Source organism: Euprymna scolopes, chromosome 36, assembly GCF_053919585.1.
Source record: "Euprymna scolopes isolate OS-2025 chromosome 36, ASM5391958v1, whole genome shotgun sequence".
Lineage (NCBI taxonomy): Eukaryota > Metazoa > Mollusca > Cephalopoda > Sepiida > Sepiolidae > Euprymna > Euprymna scolopes.
Genome location: NC_136517.1, coordinates 70767156 through 70782172, shown reverse-complemented (window position 1 = coordinate 70782172; position 15017 = coordinate 70767156). Strand labels below are relative to the sequence as shown.

The 15017-nt window shown below is 36.1% G+C and overlaps 1 protein-coding gene across 1 annotated transcript in view; it reads left to right on the top strand.

The window, feature by feature from the left end:
• LOC145260571 (low-density lipoprotein receptor-related protein 6-like) overlaps positions 1-15017 on the top strand; it is a 216360-nt gene that overhangs the window by 140939 nt on the left and 60404 nt on the right. Inside the window, exon 5 of the mRNA XM_080118842.1 lies at positions 13089-13289. Coding sequence (XP_079974968.1) covers positions 13089-13289 — 201 coding nt within the window. The remainder of the gene's footprint in view (positions 1-13088; positions 13290-15017) is intronic.

The following is a 15017-nucleotide window of genomic DNA, read 5'->3' as shown; positions in this document are numbered from 1 at the left end:
TGATTTCTCCATTGCTTATGACCTAGTTCAGATTGTTCACGAACCCACTTGTGTGCTCAACACTGACGGTCAGTATGCAAGTCTCCTAGATCTTTTTCCCACAACTTGCCCTGAGCTATGTTCATCTTCCGTTCTGTCTCTACTGGGATCTTCTGACCACTTGGTTGTATCAGTTAAGATAAAAACAAAATGTCTCCAAAAGGTCTCCATTGTACAGAATAGCTTCCGTACATTTATATCAGATCTACTTCTGCATTCCGTCCATGTTTAAAATGAATGTATCATAGTATCAGACCTGACAAAATGGTTAATTGTATGTACAGACCCTTCAAAAATTCCAGCAAAAACCTAACAGCTAGCTGTGGTTCTCTCCAGAATGTGCTGCTGCCATTGCATACAGAAATCACTTTTTCCCATTGCTTCCAACGAAGCACACATGATGTACACTCATGAGCAAAAAAATGGGTCAAAAGTGAAAGAAGGCAGAAATCGATTTTTTAATATTTTTCCATGAATTTTTGTTAATTTTAACTGAAAATTTCTATTTTGCAGATCATTATTATTATAGCATATAATAATAAGTGGAAAAATTAATCCTAAAAATGGTCAGACCGCATTTTGGTGAGGATATAAAAAAACGAATTGCAGAATTAAGGCAGTCCAAAACAAGCAGATTTTTAATATTTTAAGAAAAGAAAATGTGAAAATATCTCTTTCTGTAGTGAAGCGAATTAGTCAAAGGTTCGAAGTTGAATGCTTGTGAAAAGGGAAATCTGGATGTGGTCGCCCTAGAGCATCCACTTTGAAGGATGACCACAGGCTTAAATTAACTGTTTTGAAGGATCGAAAGAAAACTTATGTTGACCATAGCAAAGAATTCAAAACAGGGGCTGGAAATTCTCTTTCTAGATATACAATATCTAGATGAATGGAAGAAATTGGATTTTCCTCTAAAAGGTGTGCAAAGAAGCCATTTTTATATAAGAAGAACATCAATGATATAAAGAGATTTTTCTCGTGTTATGGCAAGAAAGATACAGACTGGTTCAGGAATGTTTTCTGGTTAGATGAATCAAGATTTTGTCTTGTTAGTGCTGCTCTTGATGCTCCCGAACGGTGCAATCAAAGAACTGGAGAAAGATTTTCGTCAAGTTGCATAAAAATGACATTTAAACACGGGAATGGAGGGATAATGGTATGGGGACCTTTTGCTGCAGCAGGAGTTGGGGAACTTATTAGATGTGAGAAGTCAATCAATGCAAAGGAATACATTCGAATATTAGAAACAGGACTGTTACTAAATATCTAGAAGCTGGGAATATCCCAGAACATTATTTTTCAACGTGATAATGCCCCTGCACACTGTTAAAGTCACAAAAAATGGTTTTCTGATAATTCAATTGATGTGATACCAAACATTATGGACCAAACATTCTCTATTGGTTTTAAATTGGTCCATAATATATCGTGCATTGGCCGGAAGAACTTTTGAGAACAATGTGGGAAGCTGTGCAAAGCGAATGGAATAGCATCTCCTCTTCAGTGTTCCACTTTGGTTGAGAGCATCTCTAAAAGGATTGATCTTTTAAAGAAATCAAAAGGGAATGCGATTCCATCCTAAGCATTTATAAAAGTAAATATCTTGTTCTGTGTTATCAGTCTTGTTTAAGTTTCCTTGTTCAATTGTTCTTTGTTCAATATAGCTTTTAGTGCAATAAAACGTATAAAATTTGTTTGGCCAATTTTTTTGCTCACGGGTGTACTGTACCACTTTCAAGACTGCCAGCAACCACTGTAAAAGAGTGGGCTGAGCATACAAATCTCTTGCGTTCTTTAGAACGCAAGAGATTTGTATGCTCAGCCCACCAGTTTTAGCAAATAACAAACAGGGTACTGAGCAGAAGCATGTGCTCTATCCCAACCATCATCAATGGACTCGAGGTAATTTTGTCAGTATCAAAGCCAAACTCTTTGCCAAGAAATTTGCATTTAATTCTACCCTATGTGATCAGGGCCACCAACCCCCCGTAATTCCTCCTGTATCAGAAAACATGATATGCGACATACAAATATCTGTGCATGATGCCGCCAAGCTAATCAAAAACCTTGATTCCAGTAAAGCAACTGGCCCTAACAACATTCCTATTATAGTGCTGAAAAGCTTCAACCAGACAAACTATACATACTTACAAAGCTGCTTATTGTTTTAAGGGGAATTGCTTCCCAACACCCTGGAAAGCCTCATCAAGATGTCCTGTATTTAAGAATTCAGGTGATCGATCATTTCCCTCTCAGTAAGAACCAATAAGTCTCCTGTGCGTAATGAGTAAGTTGCTGGAATTTATAGAGAAGTGGTCAATCACCTCAGCAAAAATAATCTTTTTAGTGACGCGCAATATTATTTCTGTTCTGCTAGATCTACAGCAGATGTGCTAACAGTTATATCTCATAGGATTAGCGAATCTCTCGATGGAGGTTTCCTTTGTAGACTTTTGACATATCAAAGGCCTTTGATAGGGTATGGCATCGAGTTCTACTTTACAAGATCTCCAGCTACAGTATAACTGGACATGTCTTAATTATTAAATCATTTCTCTCTGATAGGTTCATAAGAGTAGTGGTTGATGGGCAGAAATCAGAAGCTCACAGTATTAATGCTCTCTTCCTGATCTACATCAATGATCTCTCAAATCACATCCTAAGATCATTCGTAGACTTTAATCTGACGACACTACCATCTATGACAACACATCAAAGGCCATAAATGACCAAGTTCTGAGTCTCTCTCCTCTAATCTTAAGCACGTGATACAATGGGCAATAAAGTGGCTGGTTACTTTTAATGCATCTAAAACCAAGCTTTTATCTGGTGCTACCAGATCAGGCTGCCCTGTGGCCTCCTGAGACGAAATGCACCTACATTGACGTTTTTTGTTTTCTGATCTTTTTTGTAAAACTTAATTATGTTCTGCAAAACCAAAAACAAAAACAACAGCCTATTCCCCCCCCCCTTTTTATTTTATTTTTTCCTACCTTACTCCCGGTCCTGGATATGACCTTAAACTACATCCGATGGTGAGGTCCGGCTTACGGGCTTGGGGAGTGTGGAGCCACCTCTTAATTGCCATTGCTCCCAGGTCCACCCTGACCCGGAGTGGTAGTACCTGTTAGGGTCCCAACTATGGGTTAAATAGAAACAGATTTTAAAAAGGAAAAGAAACAACAAAAAAAGAAAGAAAAAGAAAACAAATATATTCTATTAAATTATCTATTTATTTATTTTTTTTTTTGCCCTGTCGGTAGGGCATGAGAACAAACCGACTGCCCCCCTGCAGAGGGTAAAAATCCCTCAATGGGGCAACCAGTTAGCCGTGGGTTGCTACCCGTAAAGTCTTAGGACGTGATCCTGGTGATTGAGCGAACCTAAACCAGGATACATAGAAGTTTAGGCACCGCAACACATTACTTTGGCCCTTACTTCGATTAGACGGGCGGTCGGAGAGGCCCGATCCGACCAATCGGCCAGTCACGCCAAGCCCCACCATATATTGCCCATTCCCAAAACTTACTACTAATACAACACATCCCCCCTCTCCCACAAATAACCCTACTCCCTAATATATGATGGAAAGCGGTGGCTGAGGGTCAATCGATTAGGTGTGAATATCGATGACGAGGCTGTAAACCCCTCAGGATTGCTACAGATCCCATAGCAATATCAAGAGAGAACAGATAATCATTATGATACCACCAAAGTCGGTTATATCATCATTGTATCCCTGTAGAGGCTGGGCGAATGGGTTTCCCCCCAGGCTCTTCCCAAATAGGACTCCGAGGTGGGTGGGGAACAAAGATGACGAAAAAAGAAAACAAAATATATGGCTTATTCCTCCCAAAAACCACCCAACCACCCAAAGAGAACCCACTCTGATGTCTCTGACATCAGTAGCTCTGACGAAGAGACGATAAAACCAAGGAACTCAACATTCGTAGTAATAGAATCAATGGAGGAAACTCCTTTGAGCAAACTATCACCTTTTAAAATTGAAAAAAATCTTAAAACTCTAAAACCAAAGTCTATTAAAAAACAATTTAACGGCAGCCTACTAATAGAAACCCATAACGAAGAACAAACTAAAGAAATATTGAAACTAAAATTATTTGAAAACATCAAAGTCAAATGCTACAGACATCCAACCCTAAATACCTGCAAAGGAGTAGTGAAAAGCCACGAACTTGCACTTTGTCCCTTGGAGGAAATCAGGACAAACTTACAGAAACAGAATGTGTTAGATGTTCGCAGAGTTCAAATTAAAAAAAACGGTGAGAAAATCGATACCAATACATATATACTAACTTTCGATTCCCTCACCATACCCAAAGAAGTGAAAGTCGGATATATGAAAATAAATGTAGAAATTTATATTCCAAACCCCCTCCAATGCTTCAAGTGCCAGAAGTTTGGACACCATCAAGATCGGTGCACACGATTACCAGTGTGTGGAAGATGTGGAGAAAGTGGCCCACACATTGACTGCAGAAAAGATTTCAAGTGTGCCAACTGCCTGGGAAACCATGGCGCTGGCTCTAGATATTGCGAAATATGGAAAAGAGAAAAAGAAGTGACCAAACTAAAACATATAAAAAATATATCCTACCCAGAGGCCAGGAAAATCATCGAAACTAAAACATATGCAGATGCAACAAAAAAAACTAATCCAATCAACAATCAAAATGGTCATATACATGTAACGGATACAACTGACAAGAAAATTGATGTCCTAAGCAACTAATAAAGGAAATGAAAGAACTATTAGAAGAAATGAGGAAAATGAATAGTGCAATGTCTGCAACCAATCCAAGGATAATATTAAGTAAAGACACTACTGAACCACAAAAAGAAACAAAACCACAAACCATTTCTACAAAAACAACCGAACAACCATCAAACACATCACAAGCCAGAAAAGAATCAAAAATCCCCCCAGACAAAAAAAACAAACAAACAAAAACAGGAAAAGAAAGATCCCGATCTATATCTCGAACAGGGACTCCGACAGAAAATAGATTTGAGGGATTGGAGACGATAGAAGTTGAACACAATTCCAAATGATGAACAAAATATTACAATGGAATATCAGAGGGATAAAAGCAAACCAAAATGAACTCACATTATTAATAACAAATATGAGCCCAGCACTTGTCTGTCTACAGGAGACCTTTCTGAAAGAAAATGATACCATCAACATAAAACACTACACATCTTACAACTACATAAATAAAGATACGGACAGAGCTTCTGGAGGCACATCAATACTTGTGAAGAATGAAGTCCCTGAAAGACAAATAAATATAAACACAAACTTGCAAGCAATTGCAGTTTCAGTGACTCTACATAGAACTATAACACTTTGCTCAATATACATCCCTCCAAAAGATACAATCAACGAAACTGAGATAACTCAATTAATAAAACAACTCCCTAAACCCTTTTTTCTACTAGGAGATCTCAACAGTCACAATGTAATATGGGGAAGTAAAGAAACAAATAAAAAAGGAAAAGAAATAGAAAACATAATAAATAAAAATAATCTATGCCTCCTTAATAATCAAAACTACACCTATATGTACCCAGCAACAGGTACTTTCACCGCCATTGACCTTACCTTATGTGATCCTTCCATATATATGGACTATGACTGGAAAGTACACAATGACACCTGTGGGAGTGATCATTTCCCAATCATCCTGGAAAGTCTAAGTACTAGCACTGAACAAAAAGCACCCAAATGGAACCTACATAAAGCGGATTGGGAAGACTTCCAGGAACAGTGCAAAAACCAATTAATTATCGAAAAGAATGATGAAGATGACCATTTGAACTACTTCATTAAAACACTCACAAACATAGCAAATAATACCATACCGAAAACAACCAAAACCAACAATCACAACAAACCTTGGTTCACAAAAGAATTCAGAAAAGCCATCAGAGCTCGACGAGCTGCCTTGAGAAAATTCGAAAAGTATCCAACAAGCGAAAATCTGGATTTCTTCAAAAACAACAGAGCAAAAGCCAGACGAATCATAAAGGAATCCAAAAGAACAACCTGGAGAAATTATATATCCAAAATTAATGTGAATACCAAGGCGAAAACAGTTTGGAACATGATGAGGAAAATAGAAGGAAAGTGTAGTAGTACACCAATATCCCACATCTCTAAAGGCAACAAAATATACACCGATCAAAAAGACATTTCCAATAACCTGGCAGATAATTTATCAAAAATTTCATCATGTGACAGACAAACAGAGAAATTCAAAAAGATTAGAGAAAAGGAAGAGAAAAAGAAAATTCTATTTAAATCACAAAATACTGAAAAATACAACCAACCTCTTACCTTGCCTGAATTAAAAGAATCGCTAACCAAATCCCATGACACAGCTACAGGGCCCGATGAAATTCCATATGAAATCCTCAAAAAACTTCCAGAAACCTCAATGAAATACCTACTTGAAATTTTCAATATTATATGGTCCAGTGGAAACGTACCCGAGACCTGGAAAGAGGCCACAATAATACCAATCCCCAAATCTGAAAACTCAAACCTCCAATCCCAATCAAGTAACGTCTCAGATCCATTGAATTTCAGGCCAATAGCTCTAACAAGCTGCATTTGTAAGACCATGGAAAGGATTATAAACAAAAGACTAATCTGGTTCCTGGAAACAGAGAATCTTATTACAGAATTTCAAACAGGATTCAGGAAAAACCGAAGTTCAATAGACCACATAGTCAGACTTGAAACCTTCATCAGAGAAGCCTTTGTAAGGAAGGAACATTTAACAGCAGTGTTTTTTGACATGGAAAAAGCGTGTGGAAGTACGGTGTTACAAGGGATCTGAAGGCGCTTGGACTAAAAGGCAGAATGCCAATTTTTATTGAAAATTTTTTAAAAAATAGACGGTTCAGAATAAAGGTTGGCACAGCTCTCTCGGACTTGAAAGAACAAGAGAATGGAGTACCTCAAGGGAGTATACTGTCAGTGACCCTGTTCAGTATCCGAATTAACAACATTGTAAAAAACCTTAACCCTGGGGTAGATTGCTCCCTATATGTGGATGACTTCCTAATATGCTGTAGATCTAGATATATATCTATAATAGAAAGGAAGCTTCAATTGTGCTTAAACAAAGTAATGAGATGGACGGAAGAGAATGGATTTAGATTCTCCAAAAGAAAAACGAAATGCATGCATTTCTGCAAACTAAAGAACATGCATAATGATCCTGTCCTAACCATGGAAGGAATGCCCATACCAGTTACTGACCAGTACAAATTCTTAGGGATTTTATTTGACAAAAAGTTAACATTCATCCCACACATAAACTATCTGAAAAAAAATGTAACAAAGCTGTAAATCTTTTGAGAGTGGTAGCACATACCGATTGGGGTGCAGACAGGGAAACACTCCTTAAACTTTACAGAGCACTAGTCCGCTCAAAGCTAGACTACGGTTGTTTCATATATGGATCAACCCGAACATCATATATAAAAAGCCTAGACCCTATTCACCATACTGGCCTAAGATTGGCCCTAGGAGCATACAGAACTTCCCCTGTGAACAGTCTATACACGGAAGCACACGAACCCCCACTAGATCTAAGGCGAGAAAAGTTAGCCCTTCAATATTTACTGAAACTGAAGTCTTGCCCAAACAACCCTGCATACCAATGTACCTTCTATCCTAAATATGAAGAACTCTTTAACATGAGAAGAAAAACTATCAAAACGTTCGGGCTCCGAATGAAGGAAAGCATTGAAGAATCGAAAATTCCAATCTCCAGCATTCACAACTTCATACTGCCTAAAACACCCCCATGGACCATGAAACAAGTTGAAATAAAACTCAACCTAAACAAAAAGTCCAAATCTACCACAAACCCTATTGAATACCACGACGAACTTCAACATTTAAAATTACAATATTCAGACTACACCTTTATCTACACAGACGGGTCTAAAAGCAACAATCACACTGGATGTGCAGCAACGTACCATAAAACCACAATGAAGAGAAATCTCCAAAATGAAGCATCTATATTCACTGCAGAGACTATAGCTATCGATCTAGCACTCAACATAATTTCAGAGGAAACCACCAAAAACTTCATCATTCTCACAGATTCTCTATCAGTCCTATTATCTATACAAAATCAAAAACAAGAAAATCCACTAACAACAAAATTAATAGAAAAAATCAATATCCTTTCAACTACTAAAAACATTATTCTTGTCTGGATCCCCAGCCATGTGGGGATCAAAGGCAATGACAGGGCAGATATAGCTGCAAAAAGATCTTCTCACCTTCCAACTGACAATTTTAAGATTCCACATACTGATCTTAGACCCCAGATAAAAGCATACATACAGGAAAAATGGCAACTGCGGTGGAGTCAGCAAGAGGGCAACAAATTATACTCAATCAAACCTGAACTTAAGGAACGATGTCCGGACATCAAGAGATCACGCCGAGAAGATGTGATACTGACTCGGCTGCGCATAGGGCACACCAACTTTACTCATTCTTATATACTAAATGGAGAATCGGTGCCAGAGTGCATCCCATGCCAGGAGACACTCACAGTAAAACATATCCTAGTTGGGTGTGATGACCTTGCCCCAACTAGAAAATTATATTATACAGAAAGCAATATGGAAGACCTTTTTGAAAAGGTCAACTCAGCAAATATTCTAGCATACCTAAGGAAAGTAAATTTATATAAGAAAATTTAAGGAAATTTAAAGTCACCCAAATATACACATCCATGTATAAATACAACATTTAATTTCTTAGTTCAATTTTATAAAAAAAGGGAGGAAAGGCTGAAAAAGTCATTCCCCCCCCTCCCAATAAAAAAAGTTAAAAAAAAAAAAAAAAAAAGGACTCCGGCATTAAATGACCACATAGGTTGATATGCCGTAAAACCAATCAATCAATCAATCAATCAACCAAGCTTTTATCTTTACATCATCAATGCTCTGACTCCCGTCTGGCATCAATTGAAATGAATGATTCTCATCTTAGGACGACTTCATGTTTTGTCTGACCTTTTTTCCTGATCTGAAATGGAACAAATACATCAAGATCACTGGAAAAATGGTGGGATCCTTCTACCGCTCCAGTAGATATCTCGCTGCTGATGCAATTTTCTAGCTGTGTAAGAGTCAGGTACGTCCAATGGTGGAGTACTGTTGCCACGTCTGGGCAGGAGCTGCTAGAAGCATCTTATTCTGCCTTGATGGAGTTCAAAATCAATTTCGTAGCCTAGTAGGGGATGTCCTTTTCTCTTTCCTGCAACCTCTTTCCTGTGGAAGAGACATTGCGAGCCTGTCTTTGCTTTACGTTATTTTCATGGCAAGTACTTGTTTGAGCTCCATTCTATGGTTCCCCACTTTGCCAAACTTTCACAAAAAGCATTCGTCTGGCTGAAACCACTATCAATAATTTCCCCCAGTCTTTATGTGCCTAAATTTAAATGTAGATTCCATGAACAAAGTTTCTTAGAACTGCACACCTGTGAAACTCTTGTCTGTTTGCTTGCTTTCCAGCTAAGTACAATATGGTCGTCTTCAAGTCCAGCGTAAACAAGTTCTTGATAAGCCGTCCCCTTAAATAATCCAATTTACCGAATTTCCGTTACTAATCATTACTGCGCTATTGTACCAATGACTACTGTACACTCATTAACCCTTATCCTCGAGTGGCCTCTAGGCCTTGATAAATGATGAATCCTATGAAAGAAAGTCATGATCAAGGGTAATGTGCTCTTCTATCCCATCAGCCATGACCAAAAGTAATTTGTTGACTGGTTCCATCAGCCATGACCAATAGTAATTTGCACCTTTGCTTCATTGGCCATGGCTAGGGATATTTTGTTCTCTTGTTAAACTGGCCATGATCAGGAGTAATTTGTTCTCTTGTCCCATCAGCCATGGTGAAGGGTAATTTACTTTTTTGTTTCATCAGTCATGATTAAGAGTAATTTGCTCTTGTCCCATTGGCCCTGACCAGGGGTAATTTGCTCTCTTGTTCCATCTGACATGGCTGAGGGTAATTGTAGGTTTAATTAGTAACCTTTGTTAGCTAATTATGAAGTAAAGAAAATGTATATTTCTTTCTTTAATGACTTAATACTGGAAGTTATATTGATGACAAGTTGACAAAATAAAACAAATTAACACTTAACATTTCTTAGCCGTTTACACACAGAAGTAGAAAAGACACGTCTTGTTTATTCACATGTTTACAATGGGAATACGCCGCATACATGCGTTTGTATAAATATAATCAATCTAAGGGAGACAACGCTGAGTTATCCGATGCCAAAGCACACGTCATCACTAAAGAGACGAGGGAGGCAACTCTTTAAGCAACAACGGCAACCCTTATAAATTTCCGATAGTAGTTTGCTTTCTTGTTCCATCAGCCATGACCAGGGGTAATTTTTTCTCTTGTTCCATCAGCCATGACCAGAGGTAATTTTTCTCTTGTTCCATCAGCCATGACCAGAGGTAATTTTTTCTCTTGTTCCATCAGCCATGACCAGGGGTAATTTTTTCTCTTGTTCCATCAGCCATGACCAGAGGTAATTTTTCTCTTGTTCCATCAGCCATGACCAGGGGTAATTTTTTCTCTTGTTCCATCAGCCATGACCAGAGGTAATTTTTTCTCTTGTTCCATCAGCCATGACCAGGGGTAATTTTTTCTCTTGTTCCATCAGCCATGACCAGAGGTAATTTTTTCTCTTGTTCCATCAGCCATGACCAGGGGTAATTTTTTCTCTTGTTCCATCAGCCATGACCAGAGGTAATTTTTTCTCTTGTTCCATCAGCCATGACCAGGGGTAATTTGCTGTCTTTTTCCATCGTCTCATTCTTTGTATCAATTATTTTTCTCATCTTGGATGTTACTCATAATTATCAATCCTCATCTCAAAAATCCTAAACATAATTGTTCATTTATGCAAACAATTCAATGTTGAAAAAAATATATATAAATGACATTCACTTTTTTTCTTCTTTTTTTTCTTAAGATAATTTTAAAAAAATTCTTCATGTTACTAATATTTGACTTGGATGTCACTTCTGAGCCAGCAGTAATTAACATGATTATTAAGGGAAATTACACACCCATGCCTACCAAATGCAGGCATAACAGTAAAGCAGTCAGAGAGTATTCTAACAACTGGAAGTCGTGAATGTCTATATCGCTAGTTGATTGCCTTTTTGTTAATTCCCTGGACAGGGCTCAACTTTAATAATCTTAAAGGGCTTATAATTATAAATATTAATAATTACTTTTAATTATTTTATGGGAAAGTCCTTGAATGCATCTTTAAAATTTGAATTTTAAAAAAATTTAGCAATAAGCTATTCATATGATGCAAATATTAAAAACAAATTTTTTTACGTTTTTCAAAAATAAATTATATCTTCAAAGAGTGGAAGGATTTGACATTTAGCAATGTCAGTAAACAGCAGAAATAAAGAAGAAAAAAAAAACAATAATACACCACCCCCCACACACTTTATCACATTCATTACCATATTTTAGTATTTCTGCAGTTTACAGATAATGATATTTTTTTTATAGCATTTTCAGGTTAAATTCAAGATTTACTGTATAATCAATACATTAATAGGATAGTGTGTGTGTTATTTATTCTGTGTGTCATGTTTAAATCCGAGTAACTGTCATTTAATTGTTATGGACTTTCACTTCTTGTAATAAATAATTTTACCAAGAATTTTTCATTAGTTTTGGTTTCAGTTTCGATTATAGCTGATGGCACTCCAGTAATCTATTTTTTTTTTTTTATAAATAATCAAGAATTCTTCATAAGTTTCAGTTTTGATAATAGCTGAATGAACTCAAGTTATATATATATATATATATATATATATAAGTTTTGGTTTTGATTCAAGCTAATGCACCCAAGTTATGTGGATATATGTTTTTTTTAGTTTTGAAATCACAACTTTATAATATATAAAAATCAATAGAACATTAACTCTATAATTATATATATGAAATCTGAATGAAAAATATTATATTTAAGCATACTTTGTTTCTAGCCCAGATAAATACTTTCGCAGTTTTAACAAAAAAAGCTACGATATTATCAGAGTGTCTCCATTTACACTGAACATCTACAGAATGCCAACATCAATATATTACATATGAATGAGCCCCCTATGGAATTTCCACAGGTCCTGCTAGTTTTTTATTCAATTGTTAGATGTAAGTACAGAATACTTAACATTTTAAGAATGTGTTTCCAAATAATATTATTTCAGCACAGTATGTAAACTTAAATTTCCAATTTTAATTCATCAAACAATTTTTCTTTTCAAATTGTCGACACCAGATGAAATTTCTATTTAATTATAAAAATATCCAATAAAGCAAAGTGAATTTCATCAGGTTCAAGTTATTACCATAGAGCAGTACATACAAGTGGAGTCATGTTAATGAGATCCCGTCGAATCATTCAAAGTTGGAGCATGAAATTTCTTAAATTAACCTTCTTTCTTCAACAGCACAGGGATACAACACGGCTAGTTTTATAGCGCGGGTAGTTTTATAACACGGCTAGTTTTAGAAGATATAAAAAAAAGAATGATAAATATGGCTTATTTTAACACTTTGCTGCAGTTTCATGGATCATCCAATTGTTGAAAGTGCATAAATAAACTCTTGCACATCTTTTTTCAATTGAATACAAATTCATGAATATGTGTATGATGGAATTTGGATGTTAATTGACGCATCAACTGAATTATGTAATTTGAATAGTTGATCTCACCTTTTTTTTTTTTTTTTTTTCTTTTTACTGAAATGGGGCTATATTTTCCCATGAAGGCCATTGGTGACTCAAATAAAAATTGAATCTACCCACAGTCTATGCTGATAACTACCATATATGCCTATTTAATGTCAACATTAAGGCTTTTTTTTTTTTTGTTTTACATTTTTCTGTTTTAACTTTTTTAAAACTCTAATTGTTTTGAAAATTCTTTTCTAGGCCCCAAAGAAATTTTGTTATTGGCTCGAAGATCAGATCTTCGGCGTATTTCTCTAGATACTCCTGACTACACAGATGTGATATTACAGTTAAGCGATATCCGACATACCATTGCCATCGACTATGATCCTGTGGAAGATTATGTTTATTGGACGGATGATGAAGTGCACCTCATCCGACGAGCGCATATGGATGGATCAGGTATTTTGAAAGTTCATTGATTCAGAAATTTTTGTTTCGAATCTGTATAAATGAATTGTTTTCATGGTACATTTGGTTTTTCTTAAGAAAATCGATTGACTTAAACTTATATTTTGACATCCTTACTCAATCCTGCTTAAAATCTCTTAAACAAAATCTCAAAATGTGAACATTCTCTATTAGTTTCGCTGTCACCTCTCTCAATATGACACTTAAAAAATATCGATCAGTTGTGTACAGCTGAAAAAAATGTAAAAATAATTTTTTGTTTTAAAAAAATATTTGTTCACTCTTCATTATGAGCATTCAAATTTCAGCTGATAGTCTCAGCCCAGATAATTAATTCTCCAGAAAGAGTTAATAACACTGACAACACCCTAAAGGCCTGTCAACCTAATTGAGTATAACTCTTTAATTGAAGGGGATGTGTCTATCGTTTACAACTGGAGAGCTGCTCGTGCCATACTAAAACATAACAACCCTTCAAGAAACATTCCCACAATCTGTACACACCAAGTTACACTCCCGGCAAATGAGCCATGTACAACATGTACAACAGCTGAAAAGATCACACAAAGTTTGTTCATAAGTTCAGGATGTTATCTGACACCATTTCCACATCTAAAACAAAATTATTTACCAGAAAGGAATTGGATCAGTCCTAACTGGAATCGTTTGGAAAGGGTGTTTCTTATTCAAACATTTTAAGAGATAAATGAAACAAAATATCTTCCAGTTTTAAACAGAAAAAACAAAATAACCTGCCAGAAAAGTTCTTATTTCAAAGACAATGGTCAAAGAAGACTACAATACTTGCTTCAAAATATTCATATTTCTAGGGATACTCATTGTTGCAATCGGATTGAATCGACTACTTTAGTCTACATAACATCTCAAACTATGTTGACCCATGCATGGCAAGACTATATGAAATGGTTAATTGCAATTCCACTGTTTGTAGACCTGAGCATTAAACTAAGTCCTTCCTGATAATTGTCGTCCACATCTATCAGCTGCCTTATGTCATGCAGACAGATTTAAGGAAGATTACACTGAATTAATTCTTTTTTTGAGTGACGAGCTGCTTGCCTGAACTATCAAAGATATTGCTGCAACAAGATAAATGGTAGAAACTTCCAAGATACAGTCAGCCTGTCGGTAGTACAAGATGCAGTGAAGACAGTCATTGTGAAAGACTTCCAACTTTCACTGTATATGAATTGGCAATGAATTCGTAAAACAATCCTCAAAGAAAACTTTTCTTGCAACTATAAAAATAGACCATTCCCTGTATAGCACGTAAAATTATAAACCAAATATGATTATGAGTTAATGTCTAAGATAAGATAAAGAAGGAAATGGTAAAATCTTTTTTAAAATAAAATGTGGCGAAGTAGAATGAATATTATCAAAATAAAAAAAATGGGAGAAAATTAATCTATTATATAAAAGGAAAAATGTGTTTGTGTGTGTTTGTATGTCCGTCAAAAACTTTTGACAGACGCATCAGACCGTGACAAAATTAGTATCATTAGAAAGATCAAGACGAAAAAAATGTAAAAATTGGAGAAAATGATTAATTCTGTCTGGGTGAACTGAGCTGTTTTTTGCAAGGAGGAGTCACTTTTTTTGTGTCACAGTTTTTGCACCTAGCAATCTGAATGTACATTTCTAAAACATTATTTCGAACGCTTATGACGGCTTATGACGGCTTATGACGGCTTATGA